Source organism: Miniopterus schreibersii (assembly GCF_964146895.1).
Source record: "Miniopterus schreibersii genome assembly, chromosome: 2".
NCBI classification, from domain to species: Eukaryota; Metazoa; Chordata; class Mammalia; order Chiroptera; family Miniopteridae; genus Miniopterus; species Miniopterus schreibersii.
The window spans coordinates 182,799,088-182,820,709 of NC_138102.1; the positions used below are offsets into that span (position 1 = coordinate 182,799,088).

At 39.5% G+C, this 21,622-nt stretch overlaps 1 protein-coding gene across 1 annotated transcript in view; it reads left to right on the plus strand.

Moving 5' to 3' along the window:
- EP300 (EP300 lysine acetyltransferase) overlaps positions 1-21,622 on the plus strand; it is a 71,445-nt gene that overhangs the window by 35,505 nt on the left and 14,318 nt on the right. Inside the window, exons 7-19 of the mRNA XM_081128639.1 lie at positions 4,107-4,200; positions 4,961-5,098; positions 6,493-6,610; positions 7,277-7,451; positions 12,046-12,123; positions 12,557-12,666; positions 13,336-13,473; positions 14,079-14,510; positions 15,171-15,350; positions 15,565-15,709; positions 17,750-17,868; positions 19,014-19,253; positions 19,625-19,713. Of these exons, the coding sequence (XP_080984765.1) occupies positions 4,107-4,200; positions 4,961-5,098; positions 6,493-6,610; positions 7,277-7,451; positions 12,046-12,123; positions 12,557-12,666; positions 13,336-13,473; positions 14,079-14,510; positions 15,171-15,350; positions 15,565-15,709; positions 17,750-17,868; positions 19,014-19,253; positions 19,625-19,713 (2,056 nt within the window). The remainder of the gene's footprint in view (positions 1-4,106; positions 4,201-4,960; positions 5,099-6,492; positions 6,611-7,276; positions 7,452-12,045; positions 12,124-12,556; positions 12,667-13,335; positions 13,474-14,078; positions 14,511-15,170; positions 15,351-15,564; positions 15,710-17,749; positions 17,869-19,013; positions 19,254-19,624; positions 19,714-21,622) is intronic.

Sequence of the window (21,622 nt, forward strand, 5' to 3'; positions counted from 1 at the left end):
CTAGGGCTATATTGTGTCAGTGGTGTAAGATTTTTTGTTGTGTTTTCCAACAGTATAAAAATTTTATCCCGCCCAGCTGGCCTGGCTCAGCAGTTGAGCATTGACCTATGCTCCAGGAGATCGCAGTTCAGTTCCTGGTCAGGGCACTGCCCAGGATTGCAGGCTCGATCCCCAGTAGGGGGCATGCAGGAGGCAGCCAGTCAATGATTCTCTCAACATTGATGTTTTTATCTCTTCTCCCTTCCTCTCTGAAATCAATAAAGATATATTTTAAAATTTTTTTTTCATATCCCATTTGTGAACAAAAGCAATGTACTTGCTTATATTTCCATTTACTTAGCAACCTACAATGTCTGTCTTTTATGTTTTTACAATGGTTAATGCTGTCAGGTCTCACCCATATTATTTTAACCCTAAAGTATTCTTGGGGGCCCTGCCAAGGGGATAGATTGAATATGTTATAATTAGAAATCTATGCCCTGGCTGGGTAACTCAGTTAATTAGCGCATCATCCTCATGCACCGTGGTTGCAGGTTCGATGTCCAGTCAGGGCATGTACAAGAGGCAACCAAAGAGTGCATAAACAAGTGGAACAACAAATCAGTGCCTGTCTGTCTGTCTGTCTGTCTGTCTCTCTGTCTCTCTCTCTCTCTCTCCCCCTCTCCCTCTCTCTCTCCCTCCCCCCCCTCCCTCTCCTCCTCCCTCCCTCTCCTCCTCCCTCTTCTTTTCCATCTCCTTCTCCTTCTCCCTCTCCCTCTCCCTCCCACCCTCCCTCCTCCCCCACCCCCCATCTCTAAAATCAGTGAATTAATTAAGCCCTGCCACTGTGACTCAGTGGTTGAGCATCAACCTATGAGCCAAGAGGTCAGGGTTTGATTCCTCGTCAATAAAAACATTTAAAAAATAAAATATTCTGAGTTCTTCATTGCAGGTTTAAGGTAAAAGGTAGTATTTTGGTGACTTCTCCCTTTCTGAGTACATTTTCTTAAGTGTCTTTCATGTGTTTTCATCTAGTATTTTTTCATCACATTTTTTATATACACACACACACACACACACACACACACGTCTTTATTGATTTCAGAGAGAGGAAAGGAGAGAGAGATATAGAAACATCAATGATGAGAGAGTCATTGATTGGCTGCCTCAAGCCTGCAACCTGAGCATGTGCCCTGACCGGGAATCAACCCCGATCACCTGGATCCTAGGTCGACGCTCAACCGCTGAGGCACGCCCGGCCAGGCCACACATTTACTTTTGATGAACCCTGTAGATTGTCCCGTAACTTGGATTTGTCTGATTGTTTCCTTACACAGTTGAACCTTGAACAATACAAGTTCAAACTGTGCAGGTCCAGTTATATGTGGATGTTTTTTAATTAATATCCCCTCGGCCCTCTGCATCTCCAGGTTTTGCATCCGCGGATTCAGCCAACTGCAGATCAAAGTTGATTTGCAGTTGGGAATCCGCAGATGCAGAGAGCAGACCATGCATTTTATATAAGGCACTTGAGCATCGCAGATTTTGGCTTCTGCAGGGGGTCCTATAACCAATCCCCTAGGTATACTGTGGGACAGCTGAGTTTTGGGAAAGTCAAAAGTTATTTGGATTTTCGACTCTGCAGGAGGTTGGTGCACCTACCTCTCATGTTGTTCAAGGGTCAACTGTAATTAGATCCAGCTTAAACATTTTTGGGATGACTTTGTCATGGGTGGTGTAATTTCAGCATAAAAGTTGCTTGGTACTCTTTATTTGCCCTTAGCCTTATGATATCCCTGTCATCTAGTTTCATTGCTGACCATATCACTAGTTAGCTATTTTTCAGAAAATTTTATAGAAATTCTGGAGCTATAAAATAAAAAACTTCTGAGTTTCGTACCCTCTTCTAAAACTTTTGTATCTCATTTACTTGGTAGATACGACCTCTATTTTATGCTGCTCCCATGCTGTTGGATTTTAGAGAAAGTATTATTTATGTTATGGTAGGTCTATGTCATACCATCTTTACCTGAGGTGTGTAGCACTGGGTAGGATGAAGCATTTCATCCTAGGCAAACATTTACACTGATGCTTCCATGGGGAAAATATATTCACAGTAACAACTTGATATGACAAATATGTATCCCACTGTGGCAGAACTGGCTATAATGCTCAAACATTCTCAGAGTTATAAATTTTAGGTACCTATGATTGAAAAGGGTATTTGAATAATTGATAATCAGCATTCATTCAGATGTGCTTTGTGCTGAAAAAACATACTAAAGGGACATGTTCTCTACTTTGTAACATCTCTAGATGGGCAGGTGAGTGCTTATGTGGACAAAGCTACAGGATCTCTGTTCTTTATCAGGTTATCGAGACTCTGTAGCAGGGAGGGGAAGAGGAAATCCCCCCTGGAGTCCCAAATTAGAGCTTTTTACTGTAAGCCTACCACAATCACATTCTTGGTCTTCTGGTTCGTATTGAATTCACTTATTCTGTAAAATTTTTTAGTATGGGAGTCCTCCTAGGGCTTAGAAAACAAAAACATAGTCTTGCCGAATTCTCTGTGTTCATTTTTTCTTTCCGACTATTCTTTGGCAGTTCCAGTAATGTCTAGTTTCTTACATTCTTACATTTTGAGCATTCACGTTCTCAAGTGAATGCTCACTCTTAACAGTCTTAACTACTAGCCTCTGTAAGGGTATCTCTCTTGAAGTTATCATCGAGCCATTACCTGAAATCAGTGCCAAATATTAAGTGGACCTGGAGACTTTGGAGCGACTGTTTTGCTGTGTTTTCCATGTGCCCTCAGAAGGCATTAAGAAGCAAATTAATATATAGTTTAATCACTTTTTTGTTTACCTCATCATATTATTGCCACCAATAAAAGAAATCTATGTTAAGGCTATATAGCTTTTCTAAAAGGAGTATTTACAGTAACAAATACCGAATTATGGACAACACAGCTCTGTTCTAAAAGACCACTTCAGCAACTACATTTCAGAGACAGCCTGTGCTGTCAGCGAAGCAAAGTGCTGCCTAAGCATCTAGGAAGCATGATGTTCAAAGAAGGCGACAGTGTTTTTCTTCATTAAACGTTGTTTATAGATGTGGCCCAGTTTAAGCACCGTAGGAGCAAGTTCAGGGGTGGTTTCTTGTTTTTAACTAAAATACAGGTATAGTAATAGAATTGTGTATCAAGTAAGTTTTGTTTAACCACATGGAACTATGGTTTATTGTGTATATTGCTGTTGGATTTTTTTAAAACAATATTCATTAAAATTGTTAATTGAAGAATATATGCACACAGAGATATTTAAACCAGTTTGAAGGAATAATTACATTTTAAATGTTTAACTTTAACCCAAACACTGCCTTTTATTCCCCTCCTTAGGGATCATCGTACGTAGGTTCCTTATGTCCTTACATAAATTGTCTGTGCATATGCATGTATACTTCAGTTCTATAAACAGTTTTAGTTCTAGCTTTTTGTTTTTAACATCATTGTACTTATGTCTGTTCATACATATATGAACATAACTGTAAGACAAATATCGGGAGAGGAATTCCTAAGTCAAAGAATATGCATATGGATAGTGTTAACAGTTGTCAAATAGCCTTCCCAGCAATGTGTCAATTTACGCTCCTATGAATTTTCATTGAAAATGCTTCTTCCCCCAAACCCTTCTCAACACTTGGTGTTTTCAAACTTTAAAATGTTTTCATAATTTCATATATGAAAAATACATTGCTTTAAGTTTTACTCTATAGTTGAACATGTTTGCACTTTTTAAACTATTGTATTTCTTTCTTTGTAAATTGACTGTTCCTATTCTGTAGGATTGCTCATCTTTTTCTAATTGGTTTGTAAAAGTACTTCATGTATTAGCCTTTATATATGTGTTGCTGGTTATACTGCTTATAGTTATTATATATGCTCCTACTATTTTTCCCCCCGGTATTATTTATTTCTAAATGTCCTTAGGGCTTCTGAGTTTGGGGTCTTGAAAGATAATTTCTTGTGATAATTTCTTCTAGCACTTTCATAGCTTTTCATTCTTTTTGTTTTCCTTTTTTGCTACTGGTATTTAAAATATTCTATCTTGTTTCTTATTTTGACCTAGATGCTAGTCCTATGGGAGTAAATGGAGGTGTGGGGGTTCAAACGTCGAATCTTCTTTCTGACTCGATGTTGCATTCAGCCATAAATTCTCAAAAGTAAGTTTTATTTTGGTTTGTGCTCTGTGTTGTATCCAAACATTTGTTAGAATTTCTTACAGTTTTGTTTGTTGTTTTTTCTTCGTTTCTTTGATTTGAAGATACCCTTGATGAATAAAAACAAATATGATGTTCGAGTCCATACTTTAAGCTTTCTGTAACCTATTTGAAATTGTATCAATTATTTAGGGTAACCTACACCTTCCCATAAACCTTAGGAAGTTGCAAGTATGCAGCTACTTAAAAAATGAGCCCAGCTGGCATGGCTCAGTGGTTGAGCATTGACCCATAAACCAGGAAGTCACGGTTCGATTTCCGGTCAGGGCACATGCCCAGGTTGCAGGCTTGATCCCCGGTAGGGGGCGTGCAGGAGGCAGCCGATTAGTGACTCTCATCATTGATGTTTCTCTCTCTCCCTCTTCCTTCCTCTGTCTGAAATCAATCAAATAAAAAAGTCCATTGTCCAACGAATTTCCTGGGATAAGCTGTGTCAAAATGACAGCATAATCTTAAAACATAAGACTTAATCTTCTAAACCCAAGCCTTCTTTCTCCCCTTCACATAACGAGATGTTGTGGATTAACATTTTCCCTCACAGAAGCACAAAAATTTATATTATTCCCCTCAACCCCGAATTCTTTATGTAGTAAATAGACTTATCACAGTATACTAGACCCATTGCAGTCATCACTTTCCACTCAAATGAGATCTTCTTGCTCCTACCCCTCTTACCTAAAACTATTTTATCTCCTTTTTAAAGCCCAATGATGAGTGAAAATGCCAGTGTGACCTCCCTGGGTCCTATGCCAACAGCAGCTCAACCATCCAGTACTGGAATTCGGAAACCATGGCATGAAGATATTACTCAGGATCTTCGAAATCATCTTGTTCACAAACTGTAAGATTGTAGGCATGTCTTACTCTTAAAGAGTTACCATGTCAGCATGCTTCCAGCCTGTCAGGCACTTAACCATGAGAGGAATATTACTGATTTTTCTGTAGCCTGGCTGTTGCTGCTGACACATTTCTGCTCCTGTGGCTTTCTTGCTTCCTAGTTTCTGCTTAGGGTTTTCACCATCATTTGTTAGGAGTCTTTCAGTTTTAATAGTGTATAAAGTATTCTGCCTAGTGTTCAGTAATAAGCATATTACTTAAAAATGATCCATTTTAGTGTTACTTGCCTTTACAGAATTCATAGTTTAAAAAGAAAAACTAGGTCTCAGCTCATTAGAATATGGCACTGGCAGCAGTTTTTTGTTATCCCTGGTAAAGCTTTTACTATTTTGACAAGTTGAATCCGGTAGGATGGTCTGATCCTCGAAAAGTACATATATCAATAATTTGTGAAATGTTTGCACTATTTGTTGAGAAGTTGATACATAGCAGACACTCTGCCTCACAAATACTGTCTTATTTAAAGAGTGTCCGAATAAAGAGGAAAGGCATATTGAGTGCAAAATGTAGTGTGCGCAGTATCAGAAAGATAGAGCGTGGACCTCTCTGACTATAGAACTTACACTTCAAACACATTTTATTCTTGGAGAAAGCATTTTTTCATTTGTTCTCCACTAGTAGAGGGATTTTATTCATTCCATCCATATTTTTTTATTTAATGAACAGATAATCATCTGACCTGATGTTTTTGTTGTTTTGTTTTTCACCAACTCAAGGATTCTTCTTAACTTCCATTTATTTCTCCCCCTCTGGTTCCTTAAGGTGCTGTACAGCTGAACATGAGATACCCAAATGATCAAATTAGTGGCTAGAAATCACATCAGTCAGTTTCTAGGGACACAAGTGTCAAGCATTTTGTAGGAAACAATAAAAGACATTTGACAGAATTATTATGGATTTCTGCCCCCTCCCCTTCAAGTTTTTGATCTTTTAAGATTTCATGCTGATGCTTAGGTTTTATTTTACTAAGTTGAATAAATTTAGGAGAGTGGAAGGATCTGAGGGCTATTGCTAATTAATGCTGTACCAAAGGTCAGGTTTCCTCACTTCCTTAATGCAAAATGCGCAGTATAATTGTTTGCTTCAAATTAGAGAGTATATTTATGGAGTCATTTATTCTGATCAAGAAAACCTTTTGTTTACCACAAAGGGACAATTTCGTTTTGGTCAGTATTTTATATGTGAGAATATACCACCCCTCATTTTTAAATTTTAGTTAATGTGGTGTATGCTGTACAAAAATGAGAAAATACTAATAAAGTTTAAAGTACTGTATATTTCTATGATGAGATCGAAAAGCTGACGTGATGTAACAGTGGTAGAATTCTCTATTCTTAGTGTTCAAGCCATATTTCCAACTCCGGATCCTGCTGCTTTAAAAGACAGACGTATGGAAAACCTTGTTGCATATGCCCGGAAAGTGGAAGGGGACATGTATGAATCAGCAAATAATCGAGTGAGCACCTGTTTTTCTGTATAAAGTCAGAATTGGACTTGTTCTGGTTGCTTAATTTATTCCTTTGTAACATGTACTTCAGAAGATAGCCTTTAGCTGTCCTGTCTTATTCTCACTATGCATAGTCAAGATAAAGTGATTTTCTTAAAGTGTATGTCATCAAGAATTTTACATTTTTCCTTTTATTAATACAGTGCACTCATGTGGCACTTTATCTGGGTTGGCCTTCTATCAACTTAGAAAGTGGTTGAGCTGTTTCCAGCTGTGCTATTTTCACTAGAATATGGTGAATCAGCCGCTTAGGATTTTCATCTCAAGTAGTATTGTAGTTTCTCTGCATCAATTGAACTTTCTTCTCTAAACTGGCACTTCTTAAAACATAGCATAGTGTTTGCATGTGCTGTGAATTGCCAGCACATACTTTGTATCCCTACTTTGAGAGGTCATACTCAATACTGTGTAGATTCATAGTAAAGCTGCTTTTCACATGATAATTCCGAAATGAGCTTGTATTTGGAATGATCTAGGAAAGTAGATCAGGTTCTTCCCACTTCTGGTTTCTGCCTACCTCTTTAAGTGAAGCTAACATCTCTTAGTTTATTTTTTCTGTTACGTAATGGTAGTTCTTTTTTTCTCATCTCTGTTTTATTTCCAAAATTCAAAAAGGCGGAATACTACCACCTGCTAGCTGAGAAGATCTATAAAATCCAGAAAGAACTAGAAGAAAAACGAAGGACTAGGCTACAAAAACAAAACATGCTGCCAAATGCTGCAGGCATGGTGCCAGTTTCCATGAACACAGGTCCTAACATGGGGCAGCCACAACCAGGAATGACTTCTAGTAAGTGCTTTTTGTTATAGTTGATTTGGGGAAAATTTGGTAATAAATGATTTCTCACCCAGGTCATTTATTTGCATTAGCTTATGAAACTATTCTAGTTTTCTAATGATCCTATTTTGCCTGTGCAAAGAAAAACATTTATCCTGTGGTAAAAACAGCTGATCAGTATATTTAAGATTTCTGAGCATGGTGCTTAACATGTCCTGATAATCTGGCTTCATTTGAGAGCCCCAGATAGTCTTCTCTCATAGTGACACGTAGAAAATAATAGCCCACAGGTTTTCACTCACTTGCATGTGGAGTAGATGTATACTGAGCAGGTTCAAAGGTCCCACCAGTTTGTATACATCCTAAACATGCCTATCATGTGATTTACATTGACACAATATATTCAAAAACTAAGAACAATTTTTTTAGAAGCGTTGTTTAAAATTCATCTTGACAGTTTTCAGTGTTCTGTTTATAGCGGCCTTCTCGGCCTAATGAGTTAACCAGATAGTCAGGATTACTCTTCACTGCCTTATTCATTCATTGTCTGGTTGGTAGGTTCTAAACAGTGAAATGTGGAGTTAGGTACACAGCGGTGAGAAACAATACAGGCTATTTAAATGGTGTGAAGAAAGGCTGCAATACGGAAAAGGCTGTGTTTCTTGAGTCAGGGTAGGCTGACTACCTATAGGGTAGCTCCAGCTGGGCCAGCATGTACCAACTCTTATATGCTGTTAGTGGATTTATAGGTTGGCTTAGAGATTCATCCCCCTCAGGCCTTGACATAGTAAAATGGAGAACTTGGTTGCCACTGGCCTTTAGTAACTTCATTTGTTAACTGCCATGTGCTAGAGACGTTTTCTCATTGGCCTATGATATGAAAAGAATTGAGAAGAGCAACAGTTGTTTCTAGCTGAAGAAATAGTGTACACAGAGACCCACTGGCAAGGGAAAGTACAGATATGTTTTGAGTATGTGGGAGAACAGATGTTCAGAAACAAAGTCAAGACTAGAGTTGAGGAGACTGCTTAAGTGCTAATGGTTTGAACTAGAGGTGTAACTAAGGTACAGAGACAAGTGGACAAATTTGAGACACGGGTGTGGTAGAATTTACTTGAGTTCTTTAGAAATTGGAGCAAGTTTAAAGTCTATCAGATATTAAATTGTTGTGCTATGTTAGAGTAAAGGTAGTATGGTACAGTGCAGGCAGGAACACGTGCTAATAGAACAGAATAGCCCTAAGTATATGTTGACTTTTAGCTTATACTAAATTTGACATTTTGTAAAAGGAGATCCTTACCTTATCCCATATACAAAAATTAATAGAAGAATTAAAAGTTTTAAACTTTAAACAAAATATAATACAGAATACTGAAGAAAACATAAAATGAGAAAGGTCTTTAAACTAGATAACCACCTGAAAGCTTTAAAGAAAAAATGACAACAAAAGATATCATAAACATAATTAATTAATGGACAAACCAAGGACATAACAACCTAAACATGCCTATCATGTGATTTACATTGACACAATATATTCAAAAACTAAGAACAATTTTTTTAGAAGCGTTGTTTAAAATTCATCTTGACAGTTTCAGTGTTCTGTCAAGTAATCTCTTTATTTTAATCCTCACCCGAGGATACGTTTTTATGGATTTTAGAGAGAACCATTGATCGGTCGCCTCCTGTATGTGCCCCAACTGGGGATCAAACCTGAAACCCAAGTATGTGCCCTGACCAGGAATCGAACCTGCAGAACCTTTTGGTGTACCGGACGACTGCTCCAACCAACTGAGCCACCCGGCCAGGGCAATACTATGTTGCCCGTTTGCACTACCAAGTCGCTGAGAGAGTAGATTTTAAAAGTTCTCATCACAAGAAAAGAAAATTGTAACTCCGTATGGTGAGGGATGTTAACTAGACTTATTATGGTGATTATTTCACAGTGTGTACAAATATCAAACCATTATGTTGTACACCTGAAACTAGAGAAAAGTGGGTGACAGTTTTCACGCTCGCTTAATGTGATGTATTAATTTGAGTAAATTTATTTCTATTTCATTTTTATATTTGCATGAGAAAATGATTGTAAGAGGAATTATGGAAGACTCGAGCTTCCTCATGTTTTGTATTTCTGTAAAGTTTGATGGGGGTTTTTTTGCAAAGTATAATAATGCATTTATTATATAGTCAAAGGGTGGCTATGGTATAGGTCTATGTATTGGCCTAGAAAGATGTTCATAAGTGAATATAAGCAACATATATGTACAGTCTGAAAAAGATAAACCTAATTATTAATTAGGTTGAGTTGGAGCTGACTCAATTATTTGAAAATATAAAAACTTTAAGAGAAAGTTGATGACAGACCAAGTGTATATATTATCTGATTTTTTTGAATTGTGGCATATTCCAAGAAAACAGTTCTGAAAGAAATAAATATTAATCTGTTTGCATTGGTTTCTTATGGGGGTGGTAGGATTCCTGGATAACTTAGTGTTGGGTCTTACAAGGTTTTTGATTGTCTAATCTGTGTGTGTATTTTGCATTAAGAGAGTATTTATTTAAATGTGAATGGTGGACGTTTTAATTAATGGTTTTAAATGTATACATGTATTCTTTATCTATAAATACTTTATACAGAATATTTCTTTTTTTTTTCTTTTTTTTTTAACATATCTTTATTGATTTCACAGAGAGGAAAGGAGAGGGAGAGAGATAGAAACATCAACAATGAGAGAGTCATTGATCGAGCCCGCAACCTGGGCATGTGCCCTGACCGGGGATCGAACCCCGATCGCCTGGATCCTAGGTCGATGCTCAACCACTGAGCCACGCCCAGCCGGGCTATCTATAAATACTTTAAAAACTCATCAAAATGTTCCTTCAAATGTTTATCAGATGTTTTTATTTGTTTTTTTATTATTATTTTGTTTAAAATATTACGAATGTCCCTTTTTCTCCCCCAATGACCCATTCCACCCAGATGTTTATGATAAATAAAAAATTAAGAGTTACCTAATAGGCCAAAAGTAGATTTTATGACAGTTTATGTCATGCAGTCAGTAAAGAAAAATCATGTACATTGTAGTTGTAAGCAAAAGTGCTTGAGCCAGATGGAGGCAGCAGGGTTATGTTTCTATTTTGTCGTTTGATTAGTCTCACATGTTTAAAAATCAGAAGGTTTTGCATTAAAATCTGAATTTCTGGCTTCCTTTAAAAATGGAAGGATCTTGCAGATTTGGCCCTCTCCCCCCAGGGACACCACTATCTATAGCTAGAACAGTGGCTTCCTGTTTAAAAGGGTTGTGCTTTCTCTGCTTCACCACAGTCCTCCGTGTTGTTTCAGGTGCTTAGTCTTTTTCATTCATTGATTCTAACTTGCTGATCCTGCTGGTATTTAGCTTGCAGTACCTATCCATATTACTGACAGGAGAAAAAGTTCCTCTTATATTACGTGAAAACTTTGTTTTATATAAAGTGTATGTGAATACATATGTGGAAGATTAAAACTATTAATAGAGGTTTATCTCTTGTTTCCTATAGTCTCTAAATTTCTATATAGTGAACACAGGTTACACATGTAATTTTGTAAGTCTTGCACAGTTGCAGATAAAAAAATTTATATGACTAAGTGTTCAGCATTCTTCTGTTTTCGGTTTGTATTTTATTAGGAACAGTATTAGTGGTAAGTCCTTATGAACTTAATAACTTGAATTGCAGCAAGTTACATAATTGTGGGATTTTATTAAATGAACAAAAGTGACAGCAAAATTTGAGAGTTGTCTGAAGTTGTGGGTTTGTCTTTAGAGCACAGTGTGCCACAAGTGTGCCAAAGGCTTGAGTGCACAACACTGGGTAGGGGTGTATGGATTAGAGCTGGGTCACTAGAAGCATTCTGCCTTTACCCTCACCTAAGGATATTTTTTCCATTGAGTTTGTTTATTTTTTTCTTCAGAGAGAGTAGAAAGGAGCGGGGGAGGGTGGGAAGGAGGGAGAGAGAGAGAGAAACATCAATGTGAGAGAGACACGTGGATTGGTTGCCTCCCACAGGTGCCATTACTGGGGGCCAGGGATCAAACCTGCGACCCAGGTACATTCCCCCAATGGGGAATCAAACCCGTGACCCTTCAGTAAACAGGTTGATGCTCTAACCACAGCTGTGCCTTCCAGGGCTATAATATGTATTTTATTTAAAGTCAGTAGTCACAGTACATAAAACACATTATTGGGGTACACAATCAAATTTGGTTACTGAACAAAACCTGTGGCCCTTGTCTGGAGGTATTCTGCTGCATACAAAACAAAAAACCTGGCTTAGTCAAGTAATAGCTTTTTTTTTTTTTTTTAAGATTTTACATTATTTTCCTGTCCATACTGAAGGCACCATAGTTCATAGAAGAATGTACTAAAACCATTTGGAGGCATTTTTTTTTATACTTCAGAACTAATACTTTCTTCAGGTTCCTGAGTCATAGTTTTTGTTGTTTTGTGATTCAGACTGAATTCTTTAGGCTATAACTAAAAGTATTCTGTGGATTTTTTCTTTTAAAGGGAAGGAAACCTGGCTGAAAAAGGCTTTTCTAACCATTTCTCTGTTCCACTCTAGATGGCCCCCTTCCTGATCCATCTATGATCCGTGGCAGCGTGCCAAACCAGATGATGCCTCGGATGACTCCACAACCCGGTAAGTTATAGAAGAAATCCATGTATTTAATCGTGGTCGATAACAGCCCCTGGTGTACTACAGGATTATACTTGCTACCTTGATTCTTGCCTCAGGCCAGGTAATCATAATTACCTGCCTGAGAAATCTGAAAACCCTTTGGAGTTGGAGCCCAGGGAGGAAGGGAAGGGTGAAGAGCAGGCTGGCTGGCAGATCAAGGGGCAAAAGACATGAAATGATCAAATATCCATTTAAAAACAACTGGCCAATATGGAATTTATGTTAATTCACAATGCCCTATTACTACTGTGAGTTATACAGATTGATTCACAGTTGAAAATGGGTTGCTTTATTTGTCCTGGTAAAATAATGTAGAATCAGAAGTAAGAACTCTGTCTTCTATTCTTTGGCCCCATGAAGGTGTTCAGATCTAATATTTTATACTTATTCACAGGTTTAAATCAATTTGGCCAGATGAATATGCCCCAGCCCCCCATTGGACCACGGCAAACCTCTCCTCTTCAGCACCATGGACAGTTAGCTCAGCCTGGCACACTCAACCCAGTAAGTGTGACCTCTTTTGGCCTTTACCTGACAATTTTAAAATCCTCCTTCTTTATTTCTACTTCATAAACAAAAATTCTCACATTTCTTAAACAGCTGACTAGAAGTGATTCTTAGAGTCTTTCTATAATTCGGTTGTATTTGGCCCTAATATACACGTGATTAAATGATTATGTTTCAGAGATGAGAATAGACAGTGAACAGTAAAATCCTTTATCAATTGGTTGCCTCCCACATGCACCCTGACCAGGGCCAGGGATCGAGACTGCCACCAAGGTATATGCCCTTGGCTGGAATCGAACCCAGGACCTTTCAATTCATGGACCGATGCTCCAACCACTGAGCCAAACTGGCTAGGGCAAGATCTTGTGAAATTTTGATTCACTCTCCTCGCTTAAACAGTATGCAAGGAAACAATTTGCTCTAGTCTTTCAGAGTTCTAGGTGCATTTGTATATCAATTTGTTTGTAGCCTTTTGTAATTTCTGTAGAATGGGTTTAGGTAAACTATGAGGCTTTCCTCCGTTATCTTGGCATGAAGACAGCTGTTGCACTACTTCCTTTCCTACCTTCTCCCACCCTCCCCACGGCAGGGCCAGAGCAGTTGATTCCAGCTGCTCTAATAGAATGACTCTAATGATGCAATTTGGTGCTGTGTTTTCTTGTGCAGCCTATGGGCTATGGGCCTCGAATGCAGCAGCCTTCCAGCCAGAGCCAGTTCCTTCCCCAGGCTCCGTTCTCAACACAGGGAATGAATGTAACAAATATGCCTTTGGCTCCATCTGGAGGTCAAGCACCAGTGTCTCAAGTATGTCTCATAAATGGGTTTCCTTACTTGGTTTTCTGATTCTTGAACCTCCGATCAAGGTTTTTTACATGGAAGGGAGGGAGGCAGGAAGTAGTGGGTACGAGTAAATGATTTTATTTTTTTTTTAAGTTTTTATTAAGAACAGTTATAGACATGTGGTATTTGGAACAGTGAAGAGATTTCTCTGTGGCATAGCTATGTTAATTGTTATAAACTAGGAGAGAAGTTAAATTGAGAGTTTTAACCATTTTTTTAAGTAGTGGACATGTTAAGATGAAATCTTAGTGACAACTGCCATGCAGAAGGAAGAACTCGAGCTGAAGAGAGCACAGGAATGCCAAAAAAACAGTGTACACTCACCGGTTCCATGCCCCTGCAGTGACTGAGGCCATTCTGCTAAATTTTTTAAAGTTTACTTAATTGTACTGTATTATCCAAAGCTGCGCCCCTAATAACAGGATTTTTATCACATTTTTAAATGGAGGCATCCATTGCCATTTTCTGTTTAATTAGTTTGTGTCCTTAAATGCATATAGCCTGCCTAGGTAAATATTACTTTAACTCTCCTCTTAATTGCCACCTTATTATGTTTTTCATTTTAACAGGCACAAATGTCCAGTTCTTCCTGCCCTGTGAACTCTCCTATAATGCCCCCAGGGTCTCAAGGGAGCCACATTCACTGTCCTCCTCTCCCTCAGCCAGCTCTGCATCAGAACTCACCCTCTCCCGTACCTAGTCGAACCCCCACCCCTCACCACACTCCCCCAGGCCTAGGGGCTCAGCAACCACCAGCAACAGCAGTTCCAGCCCCTGTTCCTACACCTCCAGCCATGCCACCTGGGCCGCAGTCCCAGGCTCTGCATCCACCCCCAAGGCAGTCGCCGCCACCTCCGCCAGCGCAGCTCGCTCCCCAAGTGCAGCCTCCACTTCCTGCTGCTGCAGCGGACCAGCCGCAGCCGCCTCTCTCTCAGCAGAGTGCGCCGGCGCCCGGCGCCACCCCGACCGCGCCGCTGCTGCCCCCGCAGCCGGCCACTCCCGTAAGCAGGGGCTCGGGTTTGGGTGTGATCGATCGTTTCACCTCCACTGTGGTGTTCACATGCTTGTGTTGTCTGCTGTTTCATCTCTTCTTGTCACCCCAGGTAGCCTAGACTCTCTTCGTAGTTAGGGACTCTTTTCCTTTCTTCTCTTTCTTTTCCTTTTTCCTTCCTTCCTTCCTTCCTTCCTTCCTTCCTTCCTTCCTTCCTCCCTCCCTCCCTCCCTCCCTCCCTCCCTCCCTCCCTCCCTCCCTCCCTCTCTCTCTTCTTCCCTCCCTCCCTCCTTCCTTCCCCTACCATTTTTTATTTCATTTTCCTGTTGTATTACCTAGCATAGAGATTTTGTTTAGGTCTGATACTGACCATGCTGTTTTATGTTGTATTCTGTGGGTTTAAGGCATATAATAAGGGGGACCACAAGGGGAGAGACTCTAATGCATTTAGTACACCGCTTCCTCTCCAAGCATTTCCTTGAGTGAGGATTTTAAATAAATAAGTAAAGCATGATTCACTACACAGGGGTGAAGTGGGCAGTAAGTGAAGGCACAGAAAAAGGGTGGAATGGTACCAGCCTAGAAACCGGTTAGCCATGCCACCTTATTGTGTAGCTTAAATTCTGGTTGTATGATTGGCAAAATTTTTGTGTCCCCTCCTTCTGCCTAGCTTTCCCAGCCAGCTGTAAGCATTGAGGGGCAGGTGTCAAACCCTCCGTCTACTAGTAGCACAGAAGTGAGTTCTCAGGCGGTCTCTGAGAAGCAGCCTCTACAGGAGGTGAAAGTGGAAGCCAAAATGGAAGTCGGCCAGCCAGAACCAGCAGACACTCAGCCCGCGGATGTTCCAGAGGTGAGCCGTTACTGTTACTTGGTTAGGAACTCGGCCTAGAAACCAATTAAACATGTTACAGGGAAGTATTTTGATAATTAGATCTCATTTCATTGATTTCCATCTGAGAAAAGCGTCATCAGATACATCCGTTACGGGAGGGGCGTAAGACAGTGATCTTTACTGCTTCCAGTGCATGTCTTTGAAATAATAAAATACTTGCCTTGGCTTTTAGACTAAAGCAGAAGACTGTAAAGTGGAACCTACAGAAACAGAGGAGAGGGGCACTGAATTAAAAACTGAAACAAAAGAGGAGGAAGACCAGCCGAGTACGTCAGTTACCCAGTCGTCTCCAGCTCCGGGACAGTCAAAGAAGAAGAGTAAGTCTCAGGCTCTGTGTTCCTGAAAGCAGGGAAAAGCCAAAGAACTTGGAAGAATGGGATCAGGCTTGTTGGACCTCAGAGATGGACTCTAATGTTGATTTCATTAAGCTGGGAGCCCTTGGCCCGGTCTCTTTAACTAATGATGGAAAAGAAGTTATTTATTTGTTTGTTTTAAGGTATATTTGCTTCCTGGAATCACTGGGTCAGTCATACCCATCATTTCTTCAGGGTTGGGTGGTTAACACCCTGTCAAAATTGTCTTTTACAGAGGAGAGAAATTAAGTAATATTCTTGAAATGCAGAAAATAGCACTAACAACATTTATTACTAATCTGTGTACCAGGCATTATGCCACACACCTGCATTGTCTCATCTGATAACTTCACAAAAACTCTGAGGCTATCGATCCCATTATACAAGGTGAGAAAACAGGCTCAGCAAGTAACTTGCCCCAGCTTACTCAGCTGGTACGTGAACCCAGGTCGACTAATGCAGAGTCTCTTCTTTGAAGCACTCTGCTGAATGTTGACAAATGAAGTCGACCAGGCAGCGCTGCTTAACATAGTGTTAAACTAAAACAGTTTCCACAGAAATTAACTAACTAGTTTAGGGCTAGAACTTATTGTGGCTCTAGTGACCCCTTCAGTGGCACAGGCAGAACTTAGCTCAAGGGAGAGTCTTTTGGCTCGTGGAGATGCTGCTTATAAAAGTGTTCCATTGATGTAGTTAAATGTTGGAGTTAAAAAATTATTTTCATTTAAAAGTAAGGTTGTATATATTGAGGTGTTGTTTTAATGTAGGCTGCAACAAACCCAATCTTACTATTAGAATTCTCTCTTTAAAGCAGCTAAGCATACAAGTTTGCTCAAATTCTGTTTATTTTGAATACAACCAAGTATGAGAGAGAAAGCCCTCTGTCTGGTTTTTTTTTTTCAGGGCAGCCCCCACAATGAGGTGAAAAATGCTTGAAGTGCTAACAAGTATACCTTCCCAAAGATAAAATTAATTTGTAAATAGTAGAAATAAGGCCTGTGCTCAAGAGTGTGTTTTTAAAGCTCAGAGCAGGACCTTTCATGACTAGCTTCTTGAATGACAGCTTAAATTGATTCCATTTGGGACACACCTGCAACTCTTCCCTGACTTTTGCAAAACATACTGAAAACACATTTGAGCATATTTTGGTAAACTGAGTCCGTAATTCCAACAATAACAATTTAGTTCTGTTTCCTTAGACTTAAACCTAACAATGCCATTAATATTGTGAATATGTCTTTCTCCTACACTCTGAAACCTCAGGGACTCTTCTTTGAGAGCTTCCGATACCTTCAGAGATGAGACAGTGCCAGGTCCAGTTTCTGGAGTGTTAAACACTGCTGTTGTGAATGAGTTCTTTTTATTCTTACTTCACAGCATCCCCTCCTATCACCAGTATCTTTTGGAATATTATTTTGACAAGTCTTCATAAATTTTTAGAAGGCTTGGGATTCTTTTTTTACTTTGGCAAGACCGTCCTAACTGCTCTGGCTTTTGTGGCTCAGTTGTTCAGAGTGTCATCCCTTACACTGAATGTCATGGGTTCAACTCCTAGTCCGGACACATACCTAGGTCTCAGGTTCAATTCCTGGTCTGGGCCATACCTAGGTTGGGGGTTCCATCCCAGATGGGGCACATACAAGAGGCAACCGATCTACATTTTTCTCTCACATCTATGCTTCTCTCTCCCTCTCTCCAAAATCAATGAGTGTGTCCTTAGGTGAGGATGGGGGAGGGGGGATCTTAACTAAATTTCTGACTGAAAAACTAGCTGAGCCATAAAAGGTGTTTAAAGATGAGTAGACATGGTGTTTTTAAGGTGCTGCCCAAGCAAACCAGGAATTAGGAATTGGAAGTGCACCCTTAGTGATACTTCCATGGGGACACTGGAGACATTTTTGTATTTTGTGATTCTTAAGATGTTTTCATAGCTTGGACTAGAACTTTTTGAACTTTTTCTCTTCTTTTGCTTAATTGATAACTAATTTCAAATGTACTCTTAAGTTTTCAAACCAGAAGAATTACGTCAGGCGCTGATGCCAACACTGGAGGCACTTTACCGACAGGATCCAGAATCCCTTCCCTTTCGTCAACCTGTGGACCCTCAGCTTCTCGGAATCCCTGTAAGTATATGGTGGTTCTTCTGATTTTGTTTTTTAATTTGTTAACAGCTTTATTCGGATATAATTCACATATTATGTAAGTCATTCATGTAAAGTGTACAATTCAGTGGTTTTGTGTAATTACAGAATTGTGTAACCATCACCACAGTCAGTTTTGGATCATTTCTATCAGCCCTGTCACAAAAGAAACCCTATATCCATAAGCAGTCACTCCCCATTTCCCTCACAACCCCTGCTACCACTATCCCTAACCCACCATAAGTGTGCTTTCTGTCTCTGGAATTGTCTGTTCTGGGCATTTCATCAAATGGAGTCCTACAGTATGTGATTCTTTGTGACTGGCTTCTTTCACCTAACATAATGTTTTCAGAGTTCATCCATTTTGTAGCAAGAGTCAATATTTTGTTTAATGGCCCAGCAATGTTCCTTTGTGTGGCTATACCACATTTCCTCTACCGATTCATTTGTTAGACATTCGGGTTGTTTACTCATTTTTGGCTGTTGACACTAGTGCTGCTAGGAATATTCGCATACAAATTTTTGTGTGGTGTATGTTTTTATTTCTCTTGGATATATACCTGTGGTTCCTGGGTCATACAGTTTAACACTGGAGTAGCCATAGTTGACAATGGAAAAGATGGACCCAAATTAGCTTTATCTGCTTTTAATTTAAAGTTGCCCTTACCCCAGGCTCCTAGCAGGTTTCATTTGAGGCTGTTAAGTGGTATTGAACAAAGCAGGGGAGTGATTCAAGGGTGGAAATCCATTAGGAACTTTCCCCCCCTATATTTTTCTGTGGCCTTAGGTGGATCGCTGATGTTTTCTGGACTTAGTTTCCTTATCTGTAGGTCTCATCTAGTACTAAAATGTTAAGGATCTTTAAACTGATTGGTAAAGCACCTGGAATTGCTTCAGTAGCCCATCAGCCTGCAGTGTGGGAAATCTGGTGGCTCGGTTATCTTTTCTGCCCTCTGAGCTGCTTCATGTCTCTGTGGACTAATGATTTAGTGTTCGATATCAGTCAACTCTTTAGAAATACAGGTCAAAGACTTGACATTACCTGGAAACTTGATAATAGGAAGAGAGGCCATCCACCTTAAATATACTGATACTTTGGTAATGTTGCTTGGTGTCACTTGTCCTAGGATTACTTTGATATTGTGAAGAGCCCCATGGATCTTTCTACAATCAAGAGGAAGTTAGACACTGGACAGTATCAGGAGCCCTGGCAGTATGTGGATGACATTTGGCTTATGTTCAACAATGCCTGGTTATATAATCGGAAAACATCGCGAGTATATAAATACTGCTCCAAGCTATCTGAGGTCTTTGAACAAGAAATTGACCCAGTCATGCAAAGCCTTGGATATTGTTGTGGCAGAAAGGTAAGATTTTTGCACAGATAAAAATTGTGTTGAAAACTTGACTAATTAGAATCCTTAATCATCAGATTATAAGTTCATCTGGAGTAGGGACTTGTGCATACTACCTGTCAGGTACTGACTTACCTGTGCATACCAATTCACGTTGAGCTCCTCTTGTCCTGTTGAGTTTTTTGGTAAGTGGTGGGAGGATATAACTGCTGACTACTCACAGTGGTGCAATAATACATTAGAATGGTTTTAGTTCTGTGAACTGTCTTGGAAACAGCCCATTATGATTAAGACTTCACTAACTTGTGTTTTGATTTGCCAGTGTAAATATTCTAGCTTGTCCTTCGGCCTGTGTACTATTTAATGAATGGTTTCTTTTGCAGTTGGAATTCTCTCCACAGACACTCTGTTGCTATGGCAAACAGTTATGCACAATCCCTCGTGATGCCACGTACTATAGTTACCAGAACAGGTAAGTTCGACCGTGTGTGGCCCATGGTCCATGTGTCCAGAGAGTGCATGCAGATGGACCAACACACATATGGTCATGGTTCATGTGTAACTTGCCTGAAAACAACTGTACAGCACAAGTTCTGGTTTTGCAATTTGCCTTTGTAGAATTGCACAGTTTTCTAGCACAAAGTAGCCTTGTGTCAGATGTCTGGGCCCTGGTTTATAAAAATATAAAAGGCAAGAACCCAAGGCCTTAGGAAGTTAAGCAACTTTGTGAGTTGGTGGCATAGATGGGATTACATCCCAGGCCCCACTTCTCTTTCCACTGTCATTTCACAGCTCGTTACAGCCTCCAGCAGAACTGAGATTTTCAAACTAATAAGTCTTTCTACTTGTCCATGAAATTGCTGCTGGCTTCCTCCTTTCCCCAAAACTACCGAGAAAACTTCTAATCAGAAGTTTGTTAACCAGCTATATCTTTTTGGAAATGTTTCATTTTTGTGTATGGCCTTATCCCTAAGTAGTTGTTTTTGAAGTATATGAAGATAGAGGATTCCAGAGTATTTGTTTTGCCTCTATTAAACAAATAAAAAGGAACACCTCCAAAAATAGCTCTGCATCAGACTGCTAACTGACAGAGATTTGCATATGACAGTGGGTGATAGGTTTCTAATAAATTAGGCATGTCTGCCTTATTTTCCCCTGCCCAGACAATGTCTATAGTTACAAAAATTGCACTCACTAAGCTATCTTAAACATGATTTGTCTCCTGTCTTCAGTAATGGAGTGTTTACTTTGGGCTCTGACGCAAAATAGCAAGGCTCGGTTAATACTTTACTTTTTTAGTAAAACCAGTCCCTTGGGGGTGTTTTTTGCAGAACTTGTGTGTTACAGATGCATTTCTAGCTTTGAAAGTGTCACTTAAACTTTTTGTTTTATTTACAAAAAGTTAGGTGTGCTCTCTTAGTGCTTTGTAGTTATTAGTGTCCATAGTTTTTTACTCATTAAAACCTGGAAAAAGTGGGTCTCAAGTTTTGAGCACCTTAGGTTCAGAAAAGCAAGTAATCAGCATGAGATTTTTCTCATACTACAGTCTTAACATTTCATACTATATTTGGATTTTTATCATCAGTCTACAGTGTTTGTAATCTTTGTACCAAGGAACATGTAATCAGTACCTGCACACACCACTGCCTTCCTTTTGCCTTTTTAACTATATCAGTTGATGGTTACAATCAGTATTTAACTCCTTGAGCAAACTTTTCATTGAAAAACAATTTTTTTATGTGGCTTCCTTGGGATCAAAAAGAAAATTTTTTCCCAAGCCACAGTTGGTTTTGGATAAGTTGTGCCCAGTGCTGTATTTTTATTTTTTGGAAGTGGGAGAAGTGTGTGATTGCTATTTAGGTAAAAGGGGAGCAGTTATTGTCTCCCCAGTATATTGATCCCCCTTCCTTCTGATTATTTGTATCAATTAGCATTAATTACTAAAATGAAGGGTGTAGGTCTGTGTAAGTGAAACTTTATTTGCTGTAATCATATGCTGCTTGTGATCCCATTTGAGATATTTAATGCTAATCTGTGCTTTGCCTTGGCTTTCTGCTTTGTGTTGTCTTGTCTTGCATTTATGTTTTTTTGTTGTCCTGCAATCCCTCATTTCTTCGTTTGTTTTGTGTGTTTTGTGTTGTGTTTTTTTTTCTCCCTCATGCTTGTCGTTGTCTGCACTTGGCTTTGATTGCAAAAAAAAAACAAAACCCATACTGTGGGGCCCATAAATCTGCATCATTGAATGTTCTTGTCGCCGTTGATGACCTGCTCTCTGCTCCCGTCCCCCTCCTTGGCCTGCTGTGATTGGTGGCTTCGTTGCTTGGCTTGGGCTGTGTTGTGTGGACGGAACAGTTCACCTCAGTATGGCCTTCTTGCCGACA